Genomic DNA, 27,174 nt, shown 5'->3' on the forward strand with positions numbered 1-27,174 from the left:
AGAGAACCCCTATCATCTCTAGATTTAAATCATTGGGTCTTGATGAACTACATCCCAGAGTTCTGAAGGAACTGCAAGATGTGATTTTAGAACCATTGAAACATATTTTTCAAAGTTCTTGGATAACCAAGGAACTGCCTGAAGATTGGAAAAGAGCTGATATGGTCCCCATCTTAAAAAAAGGAAAAAAATAGATCCAGGAAAAGATATCAATCAGATATCAATTCTTGGGAAGATCTTGGAAAATATAATCAAGCAACAAATCTGTGATTGCCTAGAAACAAACAAGATTATAACCAGAAGCCAAAAACAGATCATGTCAAACAAATTTTATTTCATTCTTTGACAAAGTGACCAGATTAATAGATCAGCAAAATGCTGTGGACCTAGTATATTTAGATTTCAGTAAAGCATAAAATAAAATAGACCAACACCTACTTCTTAGCAAGTTAGGGATAGACAGCACCACCAGCAGGTGGGTTTGTAATTGGCTGACAAAATTGTAACTGTCTTAAGTATAAACTAGGTGAAATTTGGCTTAATGCCAGTAACTGTGAAAAGAATTTTGGAGTCCTAGTGGGCAGTCCCTTAAATATGAGTCGACAGTGTACAGCAGCAGCCAAAAAGCCAATGCAATAATAAGCTGCATTAATAGAGAGATAGAATCAAGATGACGTGAAGTTCTGGCACTGCTTTACAAAGCTTTAGTAAGACCACACTTGGAATACTATTTCCAGTTTGGTTACCATAATATAAAAAAGATGTTGTGACTCTGGAAAGAGTGTAGAGCAGAGGTCCCCAACCTATGGGCTGTGACCCACTACCAGACTATGGCCTCTTGACCACCAGCCGTGTGAGTGGCTGGCCAGTGCATGCACGTATGTGTGTGTGCTCTGCCCTTGCGCCGGCACTAGGAGAGCCGCAAGCTGGTGCTAGGAGAGCACTGGCACTAGCAGTCCCATTTGCAGTGCCCCATTTGCGCACACGCAGCCACATTTTTGTTTGTGTACATGCGCACATAAAGGTGCCTTTCCCTCCCTTACTCAACGGGCCAAAAAGATTGGCGACCCCTGGTGTAGATAACAGTAATAAAAATAATCACGGGTCTATAGGCTAAAACATAGAAGAATGGTTTCAGGAATTAAGTATGTCTACTCTAATGAAAAGGACTAAGGATGACATAACAGCACTCTTCTAATATTTGAGGGGCTCTTACAAAAACGAGGGGGTTAAACTATTTTTCAAAGGATCAAAAGCCAAAACAAACGATTCCTAACAGTGAGAGCAATCAACCCATGGAATAGCTTGCCTCCAGAAGTTGTGGGTGCTCCATCACTGGAGGTTTTCAAAAAGAGACTGGACAACCATTTGTCTGAAATGATTTAGGGTCTTCTGCTCAAGTAGGGGGTTGGGCTAGAAGACTACAAGGTCTTTTCCAAGTCTTGTTATTCTGTTGTAGAATTGGCAGAGCAACAGCTCGGGGGTAATTCAGAGCAAGTCAAGTGTGATATCAAATAGGAGTTTGTGAGGAGCTGAACATGTCAGGAAGAATAAGTTGTAGGAAGACATAAAGAACAAAGAAGAGCAATCAGTGAAACTGTATGTTCTGAGGAGTGAAAAAAAAAATCTTAAAAGCTGCTGATTGGAACAGGTACTGTATATACTGAAAGCTCCCAACTACATATTACAAATGGGTGAGTGATTGCTTATTGAGTAAGCAGAGACTCTAGGAATATAAGGCAGTCTTCCAGAGAATGAACTAACAAAGGAAGTGAGCAGAAAATCAAACAGAACATTCTGTAAATCCAGCATTTATTTTCATTTAAAATATGTTTGTTTGTTTTTAGGGTGTTATTTCTATGGTGTTGACAAAATGCTCAAAAGAGGCAGGCTTGATTCCAGTTAACAAGAATTTATGGTGAGGAACATATGCAGTCATTTTATTCTATAAACTGATATTTGATAGATAAATCTTGGATTACTTTTTGACATTCTTGCAGGTCAATTTCATATGTGACAACACTGAGCAGCTTTGCCTTTATACTTCTGCTGTTGATATACTACCTTATAGATGTTAAGAAGGTATGGTCAGGTGCTCCATTTTTCTATCCAGGTGAGTATGCTTAAAAAAAATATTTTATTTAACTTTTTTTCAGATTAAAGACCTAGATGGCTATGAAGACCTAGGTAGATTTTCTTCATCTCTTGATTCATACTGGGAAGTTTCTATCTCTCCCACCCATTATGTAGAAGTTTTACACCGGTTTATATCCTTCTAGCTGTTTTACCAGATGCATTGTTCAATTCCTGTAGCACAGTAAATTTTTGCTAACAAGTGGCTGGATTTCCTGGAATCATGACATATGCCATCATCAACTTATGGTTCCCTAAGTTGACATATGCCATCATCAATTAATGGTTCCCTAAAATATTGGTGAAATAGCTGTTGGAATGATAAGGGTGGGAATACATAATCCTTCCGTCTTCAATCATTTATCTACCAAAAATCACCATCCCTTGCCTATTTTCCTCTCATTGGATAAAAAAATAGAGGGATTAAATATTCCTTGTTATGCAGGAATTGAACAAAGATGAGAGTTAACAGAATAATGGAATAATAGAGTTGGAAGAGAGAGAGCAATCAAACTCCACTTATACTTGAGATGAGTTGCATACCTTTTCATTTCTTGCTTGACTATTTTATAGGAATATTTTGGAATAAAAATCTAATTATCTTGGATGAATTATAAAAGAAACTTGAGTAGCTTTGGGGACAACTGAAAATACTGGTGGCAGGACCTATGGGATTGATAACCGGAAATATTTAGAAATCATATTGTTTAAAAAAAAACATTTTGTTCCTTGTAGTTTATAGGAATTTTTTACTTCCTTGATCCTCTTAACAATTATTGCATTTTGATATATGGGTCATTATTTGTGCTTTATAGACATTTTCAAGTTATTTAGAAGCCATGGAAGAAGACTGAATGTGAAGCTGGTAACTCCAGGGTAGGGTAGGTGGGACTGGGTGGCAGTGATCATTTGAGAATCTCTTGGCATTCAGAGGCTGTGTTCCGCAACTTTTTGGTTGTGAGACTGTTTCTGAAGCTGGGCTCATGGGATCAGTTGGGACTGTTGCTATTATACCAGCATCCCTGCTACATGGCAATCTCCCTGCCTGAGCTGCTGGAAGCCATTTTGGTGCTGGCAATGGAGTTCCCCAGGCTTAAGGTTCTGAGAGTCTTTAACCTACCGTTCCTAGATTGGGCATCTGAAGTGGCCCAGGAGTTCATGACCATCATGGGGTCCATAGACCTAATGCAGATCATCTAAGGCCTACTTGAGACAATAGTCATACATACGATCTTCTTGTCAGAGCAACATGATCTCATGGAGGATATAGCATTATCCCCCATTATGGTTGGATCACATCCTGGTATCCTTGAGATTCTCTTATGCCACCACATACACACATGCAGGGGGACCAGCCTCATTTGAGTGGTCTACTTCCGACATGATGGACGAAAATGTGTTCCAGAGAGAACTGAGGGACATTCCAGGGATTTTGCTGCACGACCCAGTCAACATCCTGGAATCAAAGGGCAGCCAGGGCTCTGGATAGGATTGTGCCCATATGGCCTCAACCCGTCACTCCCAATTCTCCTCAAGGTTCATGGAGGAGCTGCAGACTCTGAAAAGGATTAAAAGATGCCTAGAGCACACTGGGACCCTCTAGGGTGGCCCATGTTACACCACTGCTCTGAGTTGCACTGGCTGCCAGTTTGCTGCTAAGTAAAATTCAAGGTGTTGGTTATTACCTTTAAAGCCCTGCATGGCATGGGTTCAGGTTACTTAAGGAACCATCTCTACCTGTACCAGCAATGTGGGCCCATCAGAGAGAGAATTTCAGGTCTTCTCTAGCTGTGGCTCCTGCCCTTTGGGAAATCTTATCCCCTGAGGTGAGATTGGCTCCCAGCCTTCCAAAAGGGCCTGGTTCTGTCAGGTGGCTTGGGAAATATCACATTAAAGGTGGTTGAAGAGAAAATCCCACCTCCCTGCACACCCCGCTCCCTCCTCTCCATCTTTTAACTGTAACTTTACTTTGGATTGTAACTCTGTTTTTATTGTTTTTATGGTGTTATTGCTTTTAATGTTATAAGCTTTCCTGAGCAGCTTCAAAGCAAGATGGGTGTCAAACAAATTTAACAAACAAACACACACTGACACTTTTCTGATGGTATTTTTTATTTCTTTATAGGTATGAACTCCATTCTTGTTTATGTTGGACATGAAATATTTGAAAACTATTTTCCTTTTAAATGGAAGCTGCATGATACACAATCACATAGTGAACATTTGACTCAGGATCTAATTGCTACATCTTTATGGGTTATCATATCATATATACTCTACCGGAAAAGGATATTTTGGAAGATATAATTCAACTCAACACAGATCAAAAAGTATGGACTATGAGAACATTGTATTCCCCCCCCCTATCATATTAATGTCACATTTCCCCCCCAAGAGTCATGTATTGGGTTTACATTCCAGATTATTTTGAACTGAAATCTGCTTATTTGGGGTTTGTTGGGCTGCCATTTAGTAAAACAAGGCTTTGTTCAAAGTTTATTTTCTACATTATCAATTTCTAAATAAACATACTGAATGCTTTCCAATAATGGTATTTTCAAAAGTTTTTTGGGTATACAATTGTTCAGAAATTTGTCTCATAAAAATCACAAAGGTCACACAATGGTATTGGACTATATAGGCTCAGGAAGATTCTGTTCATTTGATTGTGCCACAACTCCTTGTGAAAACCACTCAGGATTATAGAATGGAATGAACAACAGTAGTCTTCAGGCTCCTTCATAGCTTCAGTCCAGCTAGGCTATTTGTTTGTAAAACTAAGATATCCTTAAGCAATAGCCAAGTCTGGCTTATAAATAACTTGTATCAACCTCCAACTTGCCTGCTTGATGATATCAGGCAGAACACTCGACCACAATGATCTCAGGCAAAACAATATCATGAATATCTGTATCTGTTTTGTGTGACTCATGAATTATTGCAATATGACCATAATGGAATTATGGATTTATATTATATTATTTACCCACAATTTTTAAATCCAATCTTGGGTCTGAACTAGATTTTTTTAATGAAATCGTAATTTTAATTAAGTTTGAAAACTATTCTATTTAGAATGCCAAAGTCAAAAGTTTTACCAAAAAGTCATGAAGTTTGGCTGTACTTTTCCAGAAACCTTGCTTCAGCAGCTAAGGATAACTGGCTAGCCCCAATAGAATGTTAACGATTTTCCTCATTTGCTTCTTCTCAGCTCCAATGAAGGAGCTCAAATAAAGTCTACTCAGCTCAATGTCTGAAGAAGCAAAATCTTCTCATTCATACAAAATCTATGCAATACCATCATCAAGTTTTCTCCACAGCGTGATACTTGGCGCTCCATTGCCAGACGGAAATCTTCCTTCACACCTTTGGTGATTCCTCTGGTGATTGTGTGATGTCTGCAATTATAATAACACAAACAAGTTAAAGGCCATGGAGCTACATTTTGTAAAATGAAAACTGCATAGTATTTGTTGTAGAACATTCCAGTTAACATTTTAAAATATTTATGGAATGAGAATGTTCTGTGATAAGTATCATACATATATCATAAGGTTTTATGTCAAATCTGCAAGTGATTTTAAAGATATGGAAACACACCCTTTAACCTTAAATCTGAAATGCCTAGATCTTGATACAGTGAATTAAAGTATCCATGCTAAAGACAATTGTATTCAGGTTTAAATTTGGCCACAAGAATATTTTTATGACTGCAAGTTAAAAAAGCAATAGAACTAATACTATATTTCATTTTTAGCATAAATTGTTTACCAAAGTAAAGTAAAAGTAGATTAATATATATGCAGAATGTAACTGTAAAGTTCTGGAGATAACATCACTAATTATCCCTGCCCAAACACTCTGCATAACTCTCTCCATAAGAAATTAAATAATTTATGGCCTAACGAGAGAGGAATCAACAGTACCATTTACTATTAAATTATAGGTAGTCCTCAACTTATGATCACAACTGGGACTAAAATTTGGTCACTGAGTGATGCAGTTATTAAGTAAGTAATTCCAGGATCATTTTTAACATAGTTGTTAAGCGAATCTGGCCTCCTTCATTCATTTTGCTTGTTGAAAACCAATTGGAAGGCCACAATTCATGATCACATGACTGTAGAACACTAGAACTGTTGTAAATGAGCTGGCTGCCATGCACCCAAATTGCAATCATATGACTACGTGGTTAGTACAACTGTAACTTTGAGAACAAGTCATAACTTACTTTTTTCAGCATCATCATAACTCTGAATTGTCATTAAAAGTCAAGGATTACCAATACAATTCTAAATTTCCCCTATAGCCATTACCGTAGCACCAAGAGCTATAGAAATGATTCATGAGATTATGCCATTTTAAAATGGGCATTCTAAATTTCATTTTAGTTTCTCCAGACTTTTCATTTTTTTCTACTGCAATGAATGTACGCTCACCTATGACCTATGGATTCTCAAGCAATTTGAAAGGGTAAGATTTAACTATGTTTCAACATACATACACCCAATTGTCTTAATGGGTTGGGACAATATCAGTACATAAAAGAATTATTAAGAAACCAGAAACTGCTGCATATTCACCATGGATTGCTACAGTGTATTTCATTGTTACACAACCTCTAACTTTTGGTGGAGAATTTTTAAAAAATGGACAAAAAGAGGGAGGCAATGGTAGGAATGACTTGCAAGTTTTTAATCTTCTGACATTTGGTTTACGAATATGACTGTTTTATCTAAAAAAAAACACTATACAATATCATGAATTAGCTGAGGCTAATTGTCAAAAAAGTAAAAATGCATAATTTCAATTCTATGAAAAAAATTTACATTTTAGTTCTTATACCACATATTCAATATGCTGTATTTGTTTGATTTTAAACAAGACTTCATATTAATATGCTGTCTTTTCATTGCCTCTATCTTGGCCATATAGTATTTTAAGAGATTTTCTGTTGAAGAAACAACTTGCTGAAATTGCAAACCAGAAATCGTAGACTATATGTATTTCTAGGATTACTAGCAAAACTGCATAGGTCAATTTTCTTCCACTAATAGTCAAATTTGCTTCTTGAGAGGCAAAGAAAATAGGAGCAAGCAATGCAGTGAAAGGAAAGAATATGAAAAATTATACGGAAATTCTTGCCAGTGTTAACAAATAGGGTCATTTTTTAGCTACATTATAAAAGAATGGACTAGCTTGTTAGAAAAAAATAGAGCATCATTATTTTATTATATATAGATCCATTTGAAAGTTTAACATACATGGGCCAGTAACTTATGAAAAAAATAACAAATGTTAACAATAGTAAAACAATTTGCCAAATGATGTAGGCACAAATGAAGAACAAAAGCATGGATAAAACTATTGAATTAACAAAGGTCTGATAACCATGACCAGTAAAACATATTGACAAAAAGACAGCACACTATGAGCAGGGATGTCCTCCTGCTTTGTACCTGTCAGCAGTCTGCATGCTGGGCTGTAGTACAGGTATGAATTCCTGCTGCAGTAACCCCAGCGGAGGGCTAGAAGTCCTTTAAAAAACAGCAAATAGCAGCATTCAAACACACACACCAACTTCCCCTGTGCTACAAAATCAATTCTCCAGTAATATATACATAAAGAGGAGGACTACAAATCAAAAGTCTAAATCCTAGTGCAGGCATCCAATGGATTTTTTTTTTTTAATTAGCAATGATGAAACAGAAAAAGCTTCACAAGCCTAGGTCTTTCCAAAGAAGAGAATTCAAGACGTCAGCTGAGGATTTAAATCCTGTTGGTGTGAATACTGCCTTTACCAAGAAAGACACAATGGGTAAGCAATCCTTGGATAATGTTCCTCAGCTCTTGTAAAATTTCAGTGAGGAAGCCCAACTAATGTTCACCATGTTGAAGAGAATATAAGATATCCTGAAGCACACATGAATCTCTATCTCTTTTTCAAATTGAAGAAAACTGTTACTGTTAGACTAGACTATCAATAATAATAAATCAGTCCATCTCTTTCTTTTACAAAATAGAAAGGGCTACTTGGCATCAAATATGCTATGCCTTTTCTTGCCTAAGGACACATCTAGAGAAACTGCAGCTTCTATAATTCTTTCTCCAGTATTTTTTTAAGTAATTTTGTGAAGCAAATTTCAAAAGAAAACAACAGCAAAACCAGGGTATTTTGAAAGAGAAAAGAAAACATAACACTTTAATAGCAATAGCACCTAAATTTATATACCGCCCTGTAGTGCTTTACAGCAGCCACTGGACGGTTTACAATTTCAGCATATTGCCCCCAATAATTTGGGTCCTCATTTTAACAACCTCAGAAGGATAGAAGGCTGAGTCAACCTTGAGCCCCATCAGGATCAAACTCCAGGTAGTGGGCAGTTAGTCTGCAATACTGCATTCTAACCACTGCACCACTAGGGCTTGACCCTGAATACACATTCCAGAACTGAGTTACACTACAAATGCTTCCAAACAGAAATTTAGCAGTAAATTAAGATGTGAAATATATTCTTTTTTAGCAATAGCTAAACTTCACTTGAAGTTTATTATTATTCATATGTACTATAGGAAATACATATTGTAATTTTTGCCTTCTCCAGTATTTTGATTATTTTTGCCAGCATTTTTCTTAATTGCTGTTGTACAATGAAAAACTGCAATGTATCTATTAAAAAGATAAAAAAATAAAAATTGTATCTCTTTTATATTAGCATTTGAGAAGCCCTGATGGAAATCTCTTTAAAAGCCTTTAACGGAATTCTACTGAATCTAATTTTCATTACAAACATAGAAAATGAAACATTTTAATATTCTGATACACAAACCAGTCAGCCTTTTTTTTAAATAATAAAAAATCAAATTTAAGTTGGTTAAGTTTATCAAATTTCCTTTCTAATTCAACCCAAACATGACAAAATCTATTAATTCCATAAAGAAATAATAATTACAAAATACCAAATTAATTACATCACAACACAAATGCAGGAAAGGCTAGCAAGGCAGTACTATCACTATAATACCTTCACTTTTTTCCCAATCAATCTGGTCCAATTCTTGGACACTCCCTGGACAAGTCACTGCAGTTTTCTTGGAAAGGTTTTTCAGAAGTGGTTTGCTATTTTCTCCTTCCTAGGGCTGAGAGAAAGTGACAGCTGGCTTTGTAGCTATGGTGGGACTGGAACTCAGAGTCTCTCAGTTTCTAGTCTAGTGCCTCAACCACTACACCAATCTGTTTTTCTAACACCTTTACTAACAACCAAGAAATTGGAAACAGGAATTATTTAATGATCAGCAAATACTCCTTCTGCAGAGGAATCTTGTTATGTTCATAATAAAATTGTAGCAGGATAAAGCAGGATACATCTAAATATCTGAAACAGAACTTTCAATTAAAAATCTACAACCAGTGTAATAATGCTAAATAGAGAAATGAGCTAAAGAAGGCAAACAGAACTGTAACTGGGGAATGTAACTAATCTTTTCTCACTACTTCAGGGCAAAGATCCAATTTCCTGCCTGTTCACCAAAACAAGTCATTTGAATATTTTCAGTAAAGAAAAAAGGAAGAGGATAAAACTGTTGGGTTCATTGTACAGGACAGGACAGCTATGCTTTGCTTTTCAGAAGCTGCTGGAAGATTTTGCTATCAAAGGAAAAATTAAGACTTGAATTCCATACAATTACTATATAATGGAAGAAAAGATAATTGGTTCATAATTCTATGGGATGGACATTAGTAATCATAATAGAAGGATTAGCAACTGAAACTGTGAGGTAGGATGGAATCAGTTTTATTAGTATACCACAATAATGCATTCCATTACACAGCTGCCAACATGATTAAAATTAACTGACTTTAAAAAATACAAATATAGCTGGAAAAATAAAATGAAGACTTAGTGTCTTAAGAATATATTCTTAGTAATAAAGTGCTTCAGAAAAAGTTTTGTAAAATTAACTCCCCTATTTTTGTGAATAGAATGATACAAGGGATGTCACTTGTCACTGTGCAAAATAACAAAACTCTTTCCCTACAGGCAGAACATCTGATTGCTGTTATCTTCTCAACCAGTGGCATGTGTAAATCATAGGTAAGTCGGGCATAAGACTAAATCCATGAAACTTTTAAAATTTATCTCAAATATCATATTAAAAATGACTGTAAATGCTCTTGGATAAAATAGGCTTTTTATAATCGTAGTGAAATCCAGGTTGTTTGATAATGTCCCCCAAATCTTGAGAACCAAAGTTCTAATAAACATTATGAATGCAATAATAAACATAAGTTATAAGGAAGTTTTCATTTTTTGGGAGTTACTATTTGGAATAACTGAGAATCTAGTGTATTTGCCATAGAAGATAAAAAATGGTCTGAAATATCTTTTTTTTTTTAAGATAAATAGCTTTTAGTAGTTGATAGAAGTCAATATTTGGACTTGGAGCCTCACTGGATATGAATGGCAGCAGGAATCCACATTAACAGATAAGCAATTCAGAAATATCAGGATCTCTCATATCCATAAAAATAAGAGTAAATCTCAGTAATTAAGGTCAGAATGATATCACCAAGATTTTCCTTGCAGATTTCTCTTTGTATTATGTTATGTCAGAGAAATTAGTAATGTAGCAAGCCTAGTGGATACTGGTTAATCACCTCTTCACCTATTTTTCTGTTTGAAACTTATGAGTTTGTTTTTGCACTTTCTTTTGCTTGTATGTAATCTATGACCACGATAAACTTCAACTAATTATAAAAAATAATCTATGAGCATGTCCTTGCATTAGTTTTTGGACTGAAAACACATTTCCACTGCTCAAACTTCCCAATTCCTGTCTTTTGGAAGCCCAACAGATAATCTACATTGATAGAAAATTCACCTCTATTGAAGTGAACAGATTCCAGGCTGCTAAAATACCTACCATGTAAATGTTTTCAATTAAAAGTTCTATCATAGGTAACCATAGGTAGCATGGCAAATAATGAAAGAATGTCAGAACTGCAACATAACGCATCTGGAAGACACCAGGTTAGCTACCCATAATGTAGGGCTTTGTAATGGTGATCTCAGTTCTTAAAAAGTTATATATGTTCCAGTTCCAATAATTGAATTTTTATGTGTGAAATCATGATTATTAGGACTAAAGTGTATTCAGAAAGTATTCAGACTCCCTTCACTTTTGTCAATTTTATTATCCTGCAGCCTGATTCTACAGTTGTTGAAATTCATTTTTTCTCATTAATCTATACTCAATACTCTTCTAGAAGGCCAACAAAGTCAGGACCAGTTCAACTTAAGAAAGAATGATGTTCCAAATGGCAGGTATAAAAGTAGAAAAGACTCTCCTCCTGAGTCACATCAGATGACATTCCTTTATGTGCAGCAACCTTCAACCTCTCTTTCCCACCAGACCTCATGGGTAGATTTGATAGAAGAGAGGCAATCCTACAAATAACGCAGCCCTATGCCATGTTGGAATTAATATATCATTACCAGTACCTTCAATTGAACCCAGAAGCAAAGTAGTAACTAGTGTAGCTTGTGAGAAGAGAACCTCAGTTAAATATGAAGTCTTGTATGAATTTTTCAGTTAATTCAACCTTGTTACCAAGTCAACATTCTTTTGTGAAGGGAAAATATTTTGATCACACTTTGAAAATCAAATAATAGTCTGTCTGATTCTCTGCTGCCGTAAGCACCCAACAGATTATTTTATTTAAATTTATTGGGGACACAACTCCATAGATTCTGGGCAATGTATAAAACTAGAAAAAAACTAATAACAGTTAAAATGTTAAATCTGAGAGCCCAGATGAAAAAAAAAAAAATCTAACAGATGGAAGAACAACAAGACAAAACAGGGACCATTGGACAAATAATAAATATCTATCTCAGTCTTAAGATCAAAGCAGATTTTCAAAGCTTTCTGAAACCCTAGGAGAGAAGGCACCATCTGTACAGTGGGGAAAGCTGTTCCAAAATGTGGGAGCTGCAACAGAGAAGATATGCTTCCTAGGTCCCACAAAATGGCAATGTTTGATGGACAGGACCTGAAGTGAACCCACGTACTGAGAAGGCAAAAACAATTCGAAACAAGCAGTCTCTCAGGTATCCAGGCCTTGTGCTACGGAAGTCTTTAAAAATAATAACCAACATCATGAATTAAATTGCAGCTCAATGAATACAAACAAGAGCAGAGCAAAGAGAGATTCATCAAGAGAAAATGCTTAGAAGCCAAGACATTTATCACTGTCTCGTTATTCCAAAATATCACAGTTCATGTAAAACAGACTTGTCAAACCTGAATATCTCTGAATTATCAAAATAATATTATTTCTTTGTGTGTTTAATTTTTACAGTTAAGGAAACAAAATTGGTAAAAAGTATTAGTTTGAGATATTTATAACATGCTATTGATCCAATTATGAATTCATCATGCTAAAACTTTCATCTGAGAAAATTACATTCACTACTCTTTCAGATTAGCTATTTTTACAGCCCAAGTGAGATATAGTACTTAATGCCACATCATCTTTATTATGGCTAAAGAGCTCGCCCAACTAAAAAAAATCCTATTTACACATAGCACTCCTCTGAATATCTAAGATATACTCAGAAACAAGCCTAACATTTGTCTGACTGTTTCATAAATACCATAGTGCTTTTAACATCTGTTTAGGCTTAATAAATAAAGTATATGAGTAATCAGAGTAAGTTCACAAACTTTTAAAATTGGGAAAAACATTTTCTTACTTTATTAACATTCCCTGATTTGGCAATAATTCCAAATGAATTTTTCCGCCTTCTTGTGTCCTTAAGTAGGCAAATTCTTCCAGCATATCAATATCTAAAACAAATGTTCAGGTCCAAAAGAAAGTATCTTTGAAAACAAAGAAATTACTATGATCCATTATCTGATTCATCTACTCTGTTCTAATTTTATTCCTTATTGCCAGTGTCGTTAAAGTTTTTAATCTTTATTTTCTTCTCAAACAAGATATGATGTATCTATTAGTTTATTGTAATATCCTACTTTAACTGTAGCTGTAATTTGATCAAGTTATCCTTGCAACAGACTAATGCAACTATCCTTTATATGTTTTTCTAGGAATGAGCCCCACTGAGTTCCAAAGAACTTACTAAGAAACATAAATGATTATACATGGGCCTCTTGTACAAAGGTTCATAGCATCTGATAAAGCATACCATATCTTAAAGCATATACTTGTTCTTTCTATAAAATAACAAAAAAGGTTCAAGCATCATTCATAATGGTTTATTTTGATCCTGGTTTCCTGAGTAAACAAAATTGAACAAGTTCACACCTAATACAAAAGCCCTAAGTTATGGTTTCTAGAACACAATGATTTGGTTCATATAATAACTTAACTAAACAAGCTACATTAACCAGTTTACTACTGATTCACTATGTTCTATAATCTTAGCAATATTTCTGAACCCATGTTTCTTATAGCACATTTCAAAATTCCATTGTCCTCTTCTTTAATTTGCTTTTTACTTTTTGTTTCAACTATTACTTATAAAATTCGATTAGATTTTACATTTCTTAACAGTAGATCTCAGTATTCTTAATGATTTGGAAAATATGGTCCCCTTGAAGAAACTGTTTTATCTCCAATTAATCCACTGAAGACAAAGGATACTTGTAATATAGTTGAAAAAATTTTCATATTGGAAGTTTGCTTGCTGGCAGATTTTGTTAATTGCTTTCAAGAATAAGTTTTCACCCCTTGGCCACTCATGCTGTAACAACACAATCACATGACCCAATGCCATATCATCTCTATTGTCTGTGAAAGCTTTCAGCTGTTAGGGGAAAAAAATAAACCAAACAATGTTAACAGCATCTCACAAAGTAAATTCCAAACAAACACAGAATGGACAGACATACTTCAAACTGTTTCATTTTTTTCTAATATTTTTTTAGTATTTAAAAATATTATTCATATTTTCCCCAGTATGCTACTCTAAACAAGATATAAAATTTGTGAGCTGTTATTAGGGTGGAATATATTGAAAAATAAGTGTTTAGAGTTCTCAAAACAACTAGATGGAGCTTAGAATGAGGCTGATTCAGTTAACATTTATGTCCAGTTATTCAGGCAACATGTTTGTGTGTAGTATTCACCATGAAGTAAAACTGGATCTTCTCTCAAGTCACATTGTATCAGGTTCATATGCAACTTATGAATGGTATATCGTGGTATTGGAGTATTGCAATGTGCTCTACATTGGACTTCCCTTGAAGACTATTCAGAAGCTACAGCTAGCACACAATGCAGCTGCCTGGACAGTTCTGGGGCCTCTAGGATGGCCAATGTAACACCTCTGTAATGTGAGTTGCATTGACTGCCACAGTTTGCTTCTGGGTCCAATTAAAGTTGTTGGTTATTATCTATAAAGCCCTTTATGGCACGAGGAATCTGAGGTTACCTGAGGAACCATCTCATCCTAATGGGATTGGATTGTCCCATTGTACCAGCAGAAGGGGTATTGCATCCTCATCAACCAAGGAATTTTGGCTGACAAGATCCAGAAGAGCCTTTTCTGCAATATTGCCTCACCTCTGGAATATCATACCTCTTGAGGTAAAATCCACTCCCATCTCTTGATCTGTAAAGATCTTAAAACCTGCTCTGACACTTGGCCTGGAGCCCAGATAGCATATCCCTGGCTATCTTAGCTATTTCTACTTAATTTTAATGCATTTATTGCTTCATTATTTTACTATTTTAATTTTTATACCACAGTTTTATCTGACTCTAGGCTGCCCAGTCACATGATAGCAAGATGGGGGAGGGCAAATAAATTCAGTAAATAAGCAAACAATCAACACCAGAATTGCTACCTGTATTAGTTAGTTAGTTAATTAAATTTATTTATTTATTTATTTATTTATTTAGAAACCATCCAGCTCCCTCATAGTGGGGCTCCAGGCAGTGTACAAGTATCAGCTCAGTCAACGCGCCTACCACAAGAATGACAATATGCAATAATGAAATGAACAGCAGAGATGTTGAAAGTACTAATGCCTCAATGCTCTCACTGTTAGTTAGTAGTACACAATTTATCCTTATAATAAAAATAATTATTCCATTGCTTCACTCATGAAGTCAATCCCCATGTCTCAGAAAAAATCTTTATCTTTATTTATTTTCCAGTCTGTTATAACATCTCCCTGATGTAGAAAATAATTAATTGCTCCAACATTTGTTACATACATGATACACTGTACATTCATATTAAAAAAAATGAAGATAACTCAAATCAATACTATTTCAAAACACATTCACAAATTTGAGATGACCTTGGTAGCCAATTATTTTAGTTAATAGCCCTCACAAACTATCTTCAATGTGGGGAGGAGAATAAGACTCTTACTTCAAGAGAGTTGGGAAAACCCCTGGGATTAACATGAATTGAAAGTTCATTTTTTCTTCCACATTCTTCAACAATCATGGGATCATTTAATTCACATTTACTTTGAAGGCCCCGGAAGTATCCTGCTATGTGACTGAGTTATGTTCCCCTTCCCAAAGAAGCAATCAGCATTTATGAGTCTCTTACAAAGTTGATCTACAATCACAAATGGCTATGAAAAGATTCTTCTCAATAATGATGCACTTACTACAAGGAACATTTATTTATACTGACCCCCACCAAATATATAGAAATGTGTTTCTTTTTTAGAGATTGCTTAGTAATTCATTTTTCTATAAGAATGTTTGTAATTCTTCAATGTTTAAGTGGAAAACTGCTTAAACTTCAATTAGGATAGTGACTTGATTATTAATTGATAATCAAGGTAATTGTGTTTAACTCTTAAAATTGGCTCACAGTTCATTTGGCATCAGTGATTTAATTAAGCTAATTTCAAGTTGTTCAGTTGTTTGTATCTTAATCAACACTGCATTAATATATATTAACATTATAATAAGGATACTGAGGCGAACATGAACAGAATGAAAAATTGGGAGAAAATATCAAAAAATCTATTATAGTAACAATTTACTTCATCACAAATAGAATAAATTACCTTAAAACAAGCTAAAAGTAATCGGAGACAATAAGGCATAACAGTTTTACTGGTGCATGGCCAAAGCTTCAGCTCTGAAACTAGATAAATAATAGTTTTGCAAATATTAAAATCAAATAGAATTAAAAGCAAATATGACAGGCTTAAAAATTTATTCATTTTAATATCTATAAAGTGTGCTTATGTTATAGAAAGTCAGATTCCAATTGAATGTTAGGGGAAAAGCCCTTCCAACAATAAGGGCAGTTTAATAGTGGAACTGACTATATAGAGTAGTGGTTGGCTTCCTTTTCCTGGTGGTGTTCAAGCAGAAACCAGGTATGACTGCTTTAATTTACACTCCTGAAGATTACATTTCATGGCATAAATAGTTCTTTCTATCTATAAGAATTCATAGTGTTTGGGTAAGTACTCATATATCAACTTTACAGCCCAAACAGTAAAATAATTTATTTGCCCTAAGGCCTGATAAGGTTCTCAACATTTGGTTGTTTTCTCCTGTATAATGGGGGGGGGGGGGAGAAGCAATTACTCCTAGACCAGATGCTACCATATATCTCCTCCCACTGAAAGTCACTAGTAAGTTATTAGAATCCAGGGAAGGGGCTTGATAAGAGTTAATTCCTTCCTTACCATCATTGATAATTCTAATTATCCACTCCTTTGTCTAGTTCTGGGAGTAGAGCACATAAAAATGTCTATCTAAAATTGATAAGCTGCTCTTACCCACAGTTCTTCCTAAAGGACATTTTTTTATGTCATCTTGTCAATAGTCTTTTCAGGATTTTACAATTTTCAATATTATTTCAGTAATCAGTAATTTTAAATATTCCAATTTACTTATTTCTCTATTCTTAATCCGCTATTTGGAGATAAAGTAATAATTTACCTTTCCTGAATTTTGACTTTAATACAGGCTGATCTTGTACTTTGGCTCCTTCTTGTATGGGAAGTGTCATATAACACATTATGTCAAGAATTTTTTCACAAGTCAACTACAAAGAAAAGGCGAGATTCATTATATGTGAAATGTCTATAAGTCAAAAATTAGAACAAAGAAAAATAACTAGCAAATGTGTCACCATATTATTCCTAGAAATGAGAGAAAGCACATTCATAAAATAATTTTATGATACCATTTCTATCTATTGATTGGGGGGAAAGCCAGTAGTAATAATATTAAAGAGTGAACACTGAAGACTATTATAGGTTATTCAATCAATATATGGCTTTCAGTTTTCACTTCCAATTTTGTTCACAAAGGAAAACTCTAGTTGATCTTGGTCAAAAAAAAAAAACTTGGATCCTTTTAGCAGGGAGCAAATATTGAAATATTTGGGATTTTTTTTATGTCAAAAGTGCTACTTAAAGAAACCTCATTTTTGGAAGACAAGAACTGCTGTTTAGCCACCTTTAACTAATTTATTCTTAAATTAAAATGTTATGTAACTGAACTTACATATTGCAAAAGGAACTGAGGCTGCTTAAGGCTAACTGAGTAAATCTGTGAATGAAATGGTATTTGAATTAGGCAGCCTCCCTGCTCAGACTTAGCTAATGCACTACAACAGAACTTGAATTACAAATTATAAAGCCTCAATGGATACAATGTGATTCTTCTGCAAATTAAGTTTGCTAAGAAAAACCAACATATGCAATCATATCTGGCTTCTAGTCTTCATTCCAAAGACTTGTCTTTCTCTTAAGATTAAATAATAGTGTTTAAAAACAACACTGAAAAGCACAGCTCATTAACTATCACTTGGGATTTACAGGTAAAACTGGGAGATCTTAATTCAAGATCTGAAATGGCTGCACAATTCTAAGTGCACATATATGTGTAGGTGAGTGGCTGGATGGGTGTAACCAAAATTATCAACCCAAATCAAATCCCTCTTTACTGATGAGCCACAATCTATCATGCTGATCCCAAGAGTTACTGATCCAAAATCACTCAGTCAGCTTCTGGGCCTGAATGTAATTGATGTAATTTGTTTGTGTGCTTGTGTGAGAGTGTGTGTATAAATTTTGTAGCATACATATAGTTTCTGTTAAGAATTATTTTCCATTTTCATGCAGAGCCTGAAGATGGCATATGTAGTCCTCCCTTCTGCTACTTTCTCCAACAATAGAGCAATATTGTGAGGTAGATTTGTTAAGAAATGACTGGTCCATAATCAGCCAGTGAATATGGCCAAAGATGGACTTGACTCTGAATCCATGGTGCCAGTCCAATACTTTAGCCACTACACTACATTGGCTTATCAGTGTAAATATTATCCACTATATTGGTGCAGTGCTACATTCTTCAACTTACATGAAATGAAATCAGATAAGCTATATATAAATGAACATAGTATTCACTCATCCTAATCAAAGTCATAAATCCCAAACTTGGCAGTAAAAAGCAGACAGGCAAACAGGCAGGCTTACATGGTATTCTCCAATGGCAAAATGACAAGTCGCTAACTGGATTAGAGGTCGTTGATTTTCTAGTGATCCTTGCCCCATGATTTGTTGTGGAGAATGAGATCCTTGCAGAGCTGCTAAGTGATGTAAACTGGCAATTGCTTTCTTGTACTGACCCTTTTAAAAGAATAAAAATCAAATCACTAAAAAAAATAACGTTCCACTTTATAATGCAATAATTTACAAAAGTTTCAAGATTTCCAGATAGTAATTTCCATACAGAATTTACATACATTAATACTGACAGGTATAGCACACTGCACAAGTCATTAGCTTCACACAAGTTTTTTTTATAAATCTTAAAACATCTAAAAAGAGCCTTATAAAGTTGAGGGTATTGTCCTCCTTATAGTCCAGTTTTAAGAAAAAGCTCTGAATTTCACATACTAAATTTATAAATTTATGGAAGAAGCAAGTTTTGAATTAGCAGTTTTATAATTTACCAGCAATTTATATTTTTTGAATATAAAACATCAAAATGCTTTAGATATTTCTTCATTAAATTTTTTAAGAAGGGAATGCTAGTTATTATTCTATCTATAATCCCTCCAATTGTAGAGAGTCATAGAAAGAATCTTGAAGAAACATCCAGAAGCATTTAAAGACAATAACTAGTGCAAAAGCAGGCATTAAGTCCAGGAAGGTTGGACAGTATTAGAAAGACTCTCAAACTGGCTCCCATGCCCCCCCCACACACACACACATACACACGCATCTCCCATTCCCTGGAGTATAATAAGGAGGGAAGGGCAAACACAGGCAGATTTATAAGATTCTGTTTTTAATCTATCTCAATGAAGTATAGTTCCATTCTTCTTTAGGAATTAGTGTCTTACAGAGCTACCTTGTAAAGCTGACACCAATAGACAAATTTGCCTATGAAGATTATAAGGTTACTTAAAATGTTTAGTTAAAACATGTGCTCATTCATTTAAATCAAGACTTCACAAAATGATCAATACTGATAAATGTCTGCAGATCAAAAGGTCAATAAATATCTGCAGATCAATAAATGATAGGTTGATTGGGGTCAATTAATCTTTTGGAAACTCTGGAGAGCTATACACCTGTTCCTAATTCTGAAGATGAGATGGCTTTTTTGTGAAACTGTTACTCAGAGTTGTATGGTCAATAAATTTTAATAAATTATTGTTGTTTACTGCACAATCAGCCAGTTGTTTAGACTGGATTTGGCATTTTTACTCACTTATTGATTCCTTCCCAAGGACCTCAGATAAGCAGACATTTTGATGGTGATGGTATAAAAGTATCAACATAGAATGTAAGCTGTTCCGAATAAAGCTGCCTTTAATAATTGTCAGATGATGATTTTGTCAATGGCAATGGTATTCAAGGTGGTGCTTCAATTGTTTGGGGATTGCATTTAAGGTGCCTATTACTATTGGTACTGCATTTGCTTTCTTTTGCCACAGTCATTTTATTTCTATTTGTAGGTTTTTATTTTTTTTTAATTGAAAAGTTTTATACAATATACATCCCAAGACCCACCCATCTCTACCCCCCACCACTTCCCAGAGTTGAGTACAGGGTTACAAATAAACAATCAAACTCTAAAAAAAAAATTACCCAACTATACAAGTAACCAAGTCCATAACGCACTTTAACTCCCTTATAACATAAATATAAACAAATTAAAAATAAACATAATAATATAAACAAATCAATATTGTTAAACCATACTAAATCTAATAAAAATTTTAAAAAACTATTAATAATACTCTAAAGTTTACTCATAGGCTAAATTAAACTTTTTAATCCCATATTTATTCTGAATATAATCTATCCATCTTCTCCAAACAGAAATATATCTTTCTTGTGAGTGATCCTTCAAGTAAGCAGAAATTTTTGCCATTTCTGCTAAATTTGACATCTTAAGCATCCAATCTTCTATTGTAGGCAAAGAATCTTTCTTCCAATATTGCCCTACTAATAACCTTGCAGCTGTTATAAAATTCAACATCAAATTAGTTTCTTTAGCATCACAATCTACAATAACACCCAACAAAAATAGTTGTGGTGTGAACTTTATCTTTCTTTTAAAAATCTTTTGAATGTTCCACCAAATCTTAATCCAAAAAGCTTTTATATTTCTACAAGTCCACCAAATATGAAAATAGGTTGCATCCAAGCTACCACATCTCCAGCATTTGGGCTGTAAATTGGGATACATATAAGACAGCTTTTTGGGATCCAAATGCCACCTATAAAACATTTTATAAAAATTTTCTCTTAAATTTTGGGCCTGGGTAAATTTTACATTTCTAACCCAAATTACCTCCCATGTATCCAATGAAATCGATTCTTGAATATTTTGAGCCCATTTTATCATACAATCTTTAACTAAATCCATTTCAGAATCCAATTCTATTAAAACATTATAAATTCTCTTTATGTGGGCTCGATCTGAATCTTTAATCTGTTTTACCAAATTCTCATCCCCTAAAGTAATACCAACCTTTTGATCTAAGCTCCACCTAACCAACAATTGGTTATACTAAAACCAAGACTGTACAATATTTTGTTGCTTTAACTCAACTAAAGATTTTAATTGCCAATCCTTCCCTACCAATCTAACTAATTCCTTATAAGAAATCCTATCCAAGTTCACACCCCTCTATCGCGTGTCCAGGAATCCCCCAAATTGGTATTTTATAATTTAACCTATAATAATACTTCCAGACACGCAATAAAGCAGTTCTTAAAATATGGGATTTAAAAACCTGATCTACTTTTTTATCATAAATTAGATATGCGTGCCATCCATATAGTAAATCCCATCCCTCAAGAGAAAGTATATTTTTATTTGTTAAATTAAGCCAGTCACTAATCAATGTTAAAGCCACCGCATCATAATATAATTTCAGATTAGGCGCCTTAAGTCCTCCTCTTTCCCGTGCACCTTGTATAATCTTGAACTTAACTCTTGGTTTTTTCCCCGCCCAAATAAATTTATTAATAGCCTTCTGCCATTCATCCAAATTGGCATCTTTTTTCAAAATAGGTATCATTTGAAACAAAAAAAGAAACTTTGGAAGAACATTCATTTTAACCGCTGAGATTCTCCCCAGCAAAGATAATTGTAGTTTTTCAAATCATTTAAATCCTTTTGCACTTTAACCCATAATGTCTCATAGTTATTTTTATACAATTTAACATTAGAAGCTGTAATGTATACTCCCAAATTGTAGGTTTTTATTTTTGTGGCTTTCTCTAGTTATCTCTCTTCTATTTTGCTGTCTCCAGCAACTGCCACACCTACAATCCAGACTTTTTTCTTTCTGTTATCTGGAAGGTGCTTGTTTGCTTGAATTCTAAAATCCCAGAGCACTTTAGCTTCTCCATTTTCTATGACTCTGTCTATTTTGTGATTTTACCAAGTCTAGGTTACATGCAAATAGAATATCTTGCAGATATTCTACTGTGTTTTCCCGAAAATAAGACCCACCCAGAAAATAAACCCTAGCCTGATTTTTGGGGAGGGGCTTTCTTCGGTCCCCGCTGGCATGCCCCCGAGATCACCTGCTGGCACCAGCAGCTGCCTCGTCCTCCACCTGCCGCTTGGGTCCTGCAATGCTGCATCACATTGCATCACACTGCCTACCTACCACCAGCCTCCAGAGCTGCCACCACTGAAACCATACAATACAGGTGGCGAATGGGGTGGCAGCCAAGCAGGGAGTGGCCTGGCTATGGGGGTCCTGAGGTAAACGGGTATGGGGCACGTGGGGCAGCTCCCCTCTACCTGCCTCGCCTCACCTTGTGGTGGCGGCACCAGTACACCATGCGCTTTCCTATACCATTGCGACCGCGAGCAACCAGACGAGATGGAGTGGGCAGGCGGCCTTAAAGTCAGACATCCCCCCAAAATAAACCCTGATGGGTCTTTTGGTGTATATGTATGTATGTGTATGTATGTATGTATGTATGTATGTATGTATGTATGTATGTGTGTGTGTGTGTGTATATATATAAGACCCGGTCTTATTTTCAGGAAACATGGTAGCAATAATTATTGCTAGTTTATTATGTTGTTGTTAGTAGTTAGTGTATGCAATCTTCTTGCAGCAACTAAGTGGTCCACTGTTTCTTCAGCTTCTTTCCAAAAATAGTAATAGTAGAAGTATTATTCATTAAATTATTATTATATAATTAATGTCTGGGGGTTGATGAAACTTCATGAAGTGTCAACGAGCTGGAGAGTTTGGGATCCTTAATCTAAATGCTTATGAAAGAGGCTTGAGAAATAGATCGTAGGTAGGTCTATTTGCTCCTGCACTTTTTACCTGATAAATAATCATATCTGTGAGGAAGATTCTGAACCAAAGCCAGGTTTCTGTCTTCCAAGACACACAAATTCTTGTAAATTCTGTAAAATGAAATGAAGTAGATAAAAATATAAGATAATGTCTTTGAAACAGTTCTTCCTGAGTTGTCAGGGGAAATGACATAAGATTTATCAATTTAAATTTGATTATAAACACTTTATATCTAGTTCTATGAATGTAAACAATTGTCCCAAGTTGTACTAGCACCTTTGAAAGATCAAAACATTCAATTTTCAAGCAGATTCATAATCAAAAAGGGAACAAGTGCTATTGAAACCGATAGCAATAGATTTATTTTGAATTTCAGTGAATCATCAGCCCAGTAAAAATGTAACAGTGTGTGTAGGTGTTAATAATAAATAAAATAATTATTCATTTTTAATTTAAGTTTTTCAGCAAGCCTCATTCAAGGAAAGATTAGTAATGCCTACTTCCCTGTCAAAAATCTAAGACCCAGATTCAAAATAAAGAATTAGCCATTACAACAAACTCTCTAAATATTTTTTTCACATTATAATAAAATACCTTTATCCAATGATTCCAATGAGTGTAGAAGTTCCCAGCTCTCTCTAGCCAATCTAAAGCTCTCTAGTACTTCAACAGAATTTGGAAGATCTGTTGCATTTATTGTAATGAGCCTATTTTTACCCTTCCCAGAAGGATCTTCATCATCAGAGCTCTACTCCAAAGACAAAACATAAAAATCCAAGCAGTAGTCAACTGGATCAAACCAAACTACAAAATCATTTCCCGGAGACAAAAATAATCCACAATAATAATTTAAGTAATAACCAAAATTAATGATATAGATCGTCCTTGCCACATATAAGTCCATCTTCAAATATGCCATTCCTCAAAATTTTAACCAAAATATCATAAAAATGTGCCAATCTTGAATACAATATCACTCAAAAGTTTCCTATAATTTTCATAATTGGCTTACTCATGAATAATCCCATGAATTATCCATTTTTCATATTTTGGTTAAAAAATTGAGGTTCAGCTTATCTATAGATGGACTTATATGCAAGTATGTAGGGGATATATAGGTCTGGTATTACAATATATACTCATAGATATACCCATTCACAAATGAGTTGAATACATTTTATTTTTGGCACCTAAAGTTCCTGGCTTATTTGAAATTGAAACAGTAATCACCAAAGGCCTTCCATAAAAGCAAGTTTAACTATTCTTCAGACTGCTGTTAACAGTTAGGATTATTTTTGCCTCAGGGAGTAAGGTTTTCTAAAGAAGGGAAGCCAGACACTGAGAATACATCTTGAAGGTTTAAAATTTCTCTTTGGCAAGTGTGCTTTATGTATCAATCTATATCAGTATTTTGAAAAGAAAATGTTTGGGAAATGTTCCAAACCTACAACAAATTATGCATTTCTATAAAAAAAAAATAGAGAAAATCACCATTGTTTTCTCTCTCCCTTCAGCAAGTTTCCGTTTCTTGTGAACATGTTTGCTACGTTCAATATCTGTATCACCAAAAACATTGGACACATCCTCGATGAGAATCAATGGAACTTGGTTTGAAGCATTTGATCCTGGGTATAAAATGAAATAATTATTTCTGTTTTTCCTGTTATAATTGGTTTATCAAATATATACTTCTCCATACTAAGTCTCGGTATTAATACCACAAATGTTTATTATCAAAATGCAAGTAATATTATATGTTCCTTTGTTTAAATATTTAAACACACTTGAAAGGCTCCATGTTAGGGAATGGTGCCACAAAAAAAATTCAAAATCCCAGTTAGTTGTGACAATAACAGAAGGTAGCTTCTAAAGTTCTGGCACCAAATCTTTTCTGCTCTCACTTCAAAAGGTGAAAAAAAAAATATGAAAACCATGAAAACATGCACAGACTATGATCTTATGTCCAAGACTCACAAAGAAAGAAAAGGTGGATTGTGCTGATACATAGTGCAATTATCACTAATGTAACTATCTATAGTTAGAACAGTCTAATAATTTCATATGACATAATTAGATTTTGAGTGTAGTATGTATGTATGTAGTTAAGTGTGGAAAACAGAAAATTATCTCAATGCAAATGCTTCATTTCAAAACACCAATAACACTATTAAGTTAGACTTCACATAAAAGTAATTCTGGCAAACCTGCCCAAAGGGTTACAGGAAGGGCATCATTTCAACCCACCTTGAAAAAGAGAAGGCTGAATGCTGCTGACATACTGGAATGCATTCTTGAAGAAGACCAGCATTGTGGAATACACTACTTGGGTCTTGTACTTTGCATGAGCTTCATTATCATAGTTACTTATATATCTGCAGACATCTTTCATTTTCAGCAATATGTCACCAAAGCTTCTGAGGATAAAAGAACATTCAGTTATACTGGAATTTATAAGATACAATAAAGTAAAGCACAGTCTAAAAAATTATTTAATAGAAAAATAAAAAACCAATTCCTAAATATTTTCCTCTTACTTTATTCCCCAAAAATCCTATTCTCAAGTTAGGTGATGTTCTGAACAATATAAAATAAGGGAGGCTCATATATGCCAGCTAAAGGTGAGTACAAGTAGTCCTTGAGATTCGACAAGTCACTTAATGGCCATTCCCCCCCCCCCCAAAGTTACATACAACCCTGTTCGAAATTTTTGGTGACTCCAGAACCCCAGCAGTCATTCGCCCTTATTACCTACCATAGGAATGCTGCAGCATCCCTGATCTCTGTCTCCTCATCCCACTCTGAGAGGAGCCCACAATGCATGGCCCTGCTTCCCATGCCACCAGAAGCAGTCACCATTATTAGCACTCTAACAATTTCTTGATGAATGACTCCAGGCTGAAGAGTAGAGGAAAGGAAGGAAGCAAGCAAAGAAAATCTTTCTGTAGCTTATTTGTAGTTGAATTGCTGAAGAAAAAAATCCTGTCTAAAGAAAAAGCTGCTACTGGATCCTAGAGGAAGTCAGAGAGTCAGCAAAAAGTTTGGAAACATTTGGAAAGCTTTTTGCCGTCTGTATGATTGTCTTTAGGACCCAATTTGGTGCACATTTGTGTTACAGTCGCTTTTGCTTTTGGACTGAGCTTTTTCTTCAGCTCAAAGCGGGGTGGAGAGAATTAAGCAAGGGAAAGACTAGCAAGAGCCAGGAAAAAATTGCAGTCTCCCCACAGCCAGCTGATCGGGGCGGAGGCCCAGCTTACATGGTCAGCTTCATCAGCCAAGAAGCTTGTTTGGAAGCTTCTGGGACATTAGAATGCAGTTCTAGGCCCTAATCTAGCTGATACTTCTCCCCCCCCCCCCGCTAGGATGCTTTTGGCTTTGCAAAACCTTTTGCTGCGGGTCTGCCTCCCAGGACCTCAACCTCCCATGAGGTACCCCATGCTCACTTAACAACTGTGCATTCTTTTAATGGTGGCACCAGGAAGAGCAGGTGGTGGCATCATTAAGTTGAAGCTATCTCAGTAGCAGTCACCACTTGCGACCCTAATGAGCAGGCTCCATTATAGTCCTAGTTTGAGGACTACCTGTATGGTCCTAAATTAACTTCTGCAATTCCCTAAGGCTTTTCACGGCACGAGCACTGAAAGTTGATGATATATTTCTCATCATTTTGAGTCAAGAAGAACACAAAAACTTAGTATAAACACATAAGTCAAAGAAAAAGGAAAAAAAATAGAGCCTTAGAAAATCCCTCCAAGCTTTATTTCAACTTATGTGCCTGATGCAGCATTGCTCATAGTGCATTATCACCTCATCTAATGTAGCTTTCAACTCTTAAAAAATGTTAAATGCATCTCCTGCCCATCAAAAGATTGTCCTCTTCTCATGAGATTGCTAGAGGAGAATCGACCAGATTTCAGCAGAGATCTGTTTGGTTTGAGGTGATTTCATTCTCTCTTGCACTATTAAATTTTCCCTAGTGCCCCCAATCTTTTAGGGGGGGGAGGAAGTAAATAGCCAAGGAAGTACCTGGTAATATTTCTGATATTTGTCCCAAAGGCAAGTGGACTTTCTATATTTTTTTCTCTTGAAGACGTTTCGCTTCTCATGCAAGAAACTTCAATTTTGAACTGAAGAAGCTTCTTGGATGAGAAACAAAGCATCTTCAAGAGGCCCAGAATAAGAGACTGTGCAGTTCTGAACTGGATGGGGGAAGGAGGAAAAGATGCAGAATAGCCAC

The 27,174-nt window shown here is 35.2% G+C and overlaps 2 protein-coding genes across 4 annotated transcripts in view; one reads left to right on the top strand and one right to left on the bottom strand.

The window, feature by feature from the left end:
• HGSNAT (heparan-alpha-glucosaminide N-acetyltransferase) overlaps window positions 1-4,679 on the top strand; it is a 44,336-nt gene extending 39,657 nt beyond the window's left edge. For both annotated transcript variants that reach the window (XM_039331718.1, XM_039331719.1), the window contains 3 exons: window positions 1,848-1,918; window positions 2,001-2,113; window positions 4,259-4,679. In XM_039331718.1, the coding sequence (XP_039187652.1) occupies window positions 1,848-1,918; window positions 2,001-2,113; window positions 4,259-4,440 (366 nt within the window). In that variant the 3' untranslated portion in view covers window positions 4,441-4,679. The remainder of the gene's footprint in view (window positions 1-1,847; window positions 1,919-2,000; window positions 2,114-4,258) is intronic.
• INTS10 (integrator complex subunit 10) overlaps window positions 4,489-27,174 on the bottom strand; it is a 48,611-nt gene continuing 25,925 nt past the window's right edge. The window contains exons 8-18 of one of the 2 annotated variants that reach the window (XM_039331716.1): window positions 25,185-25,354; window positions 24,432-24,565; window positions 23,535-23,688; window positions 22,968-23,050; window positions 18,628-18,780; window positions 17,084-17,189; window positions 16,195-16,274; window positions 13,802-13,964; window positions 12,891-12,984; window positions 7,593-7,670; window positions 4,489-5,531 (exon numbers count right to left, since the gene is read on the bottom strand). In XM_039331716.1, coding sequence (XP_039187650.1) covers window positions 5,375-5,531; window positions 7,593-7,670; window positions 12,891-12,984; window positions 13,802-13,964; window positions 16,195-16,274; window positions 17,084-17,189; window positions 18,628-18,780; window positions 22,968-23,050; window positions 23,535-23,688; window positions 24,432-24,565; window positions 25,185-25,354 — 1,372 coding nt within the window. In that variant the 3' untranslated portion in view covers window positions 4,489-5,374. The remainder of the gene's footprint in view (window positions 5,532-7,592; window positions 7,671-12,890; window positions 12,985-13,801; window positions 13,965-16,194; window positions 16,275-17,083; window positions 17,190-18,627; window positions 18,781-22,967; window positions 23,051-23,534; window positions 23,689-24,431; window positions 24,566-25,184; window positions 25,355-27,174) is intronic. The other variant, XM_039331717.1, reaches the window with a different exon arrangement.

The sequence above is a fragment of the Crotalus tigris genome, unplaced genomic scaffold (genome assembly GCF_016545835.1).
Source record: "Crotalus tigris isolate CLP2741 ecotype Arizona unplaced genomic scaffold, ASM1654583v1 scf7180000024437.13266115, whole genome shotgun sequence".
NCBI lineage: Eukaryota > Metazoa > Chordata > Lepidosauria > Squamata > Viperidae > Crotalus > Crotalus tigris.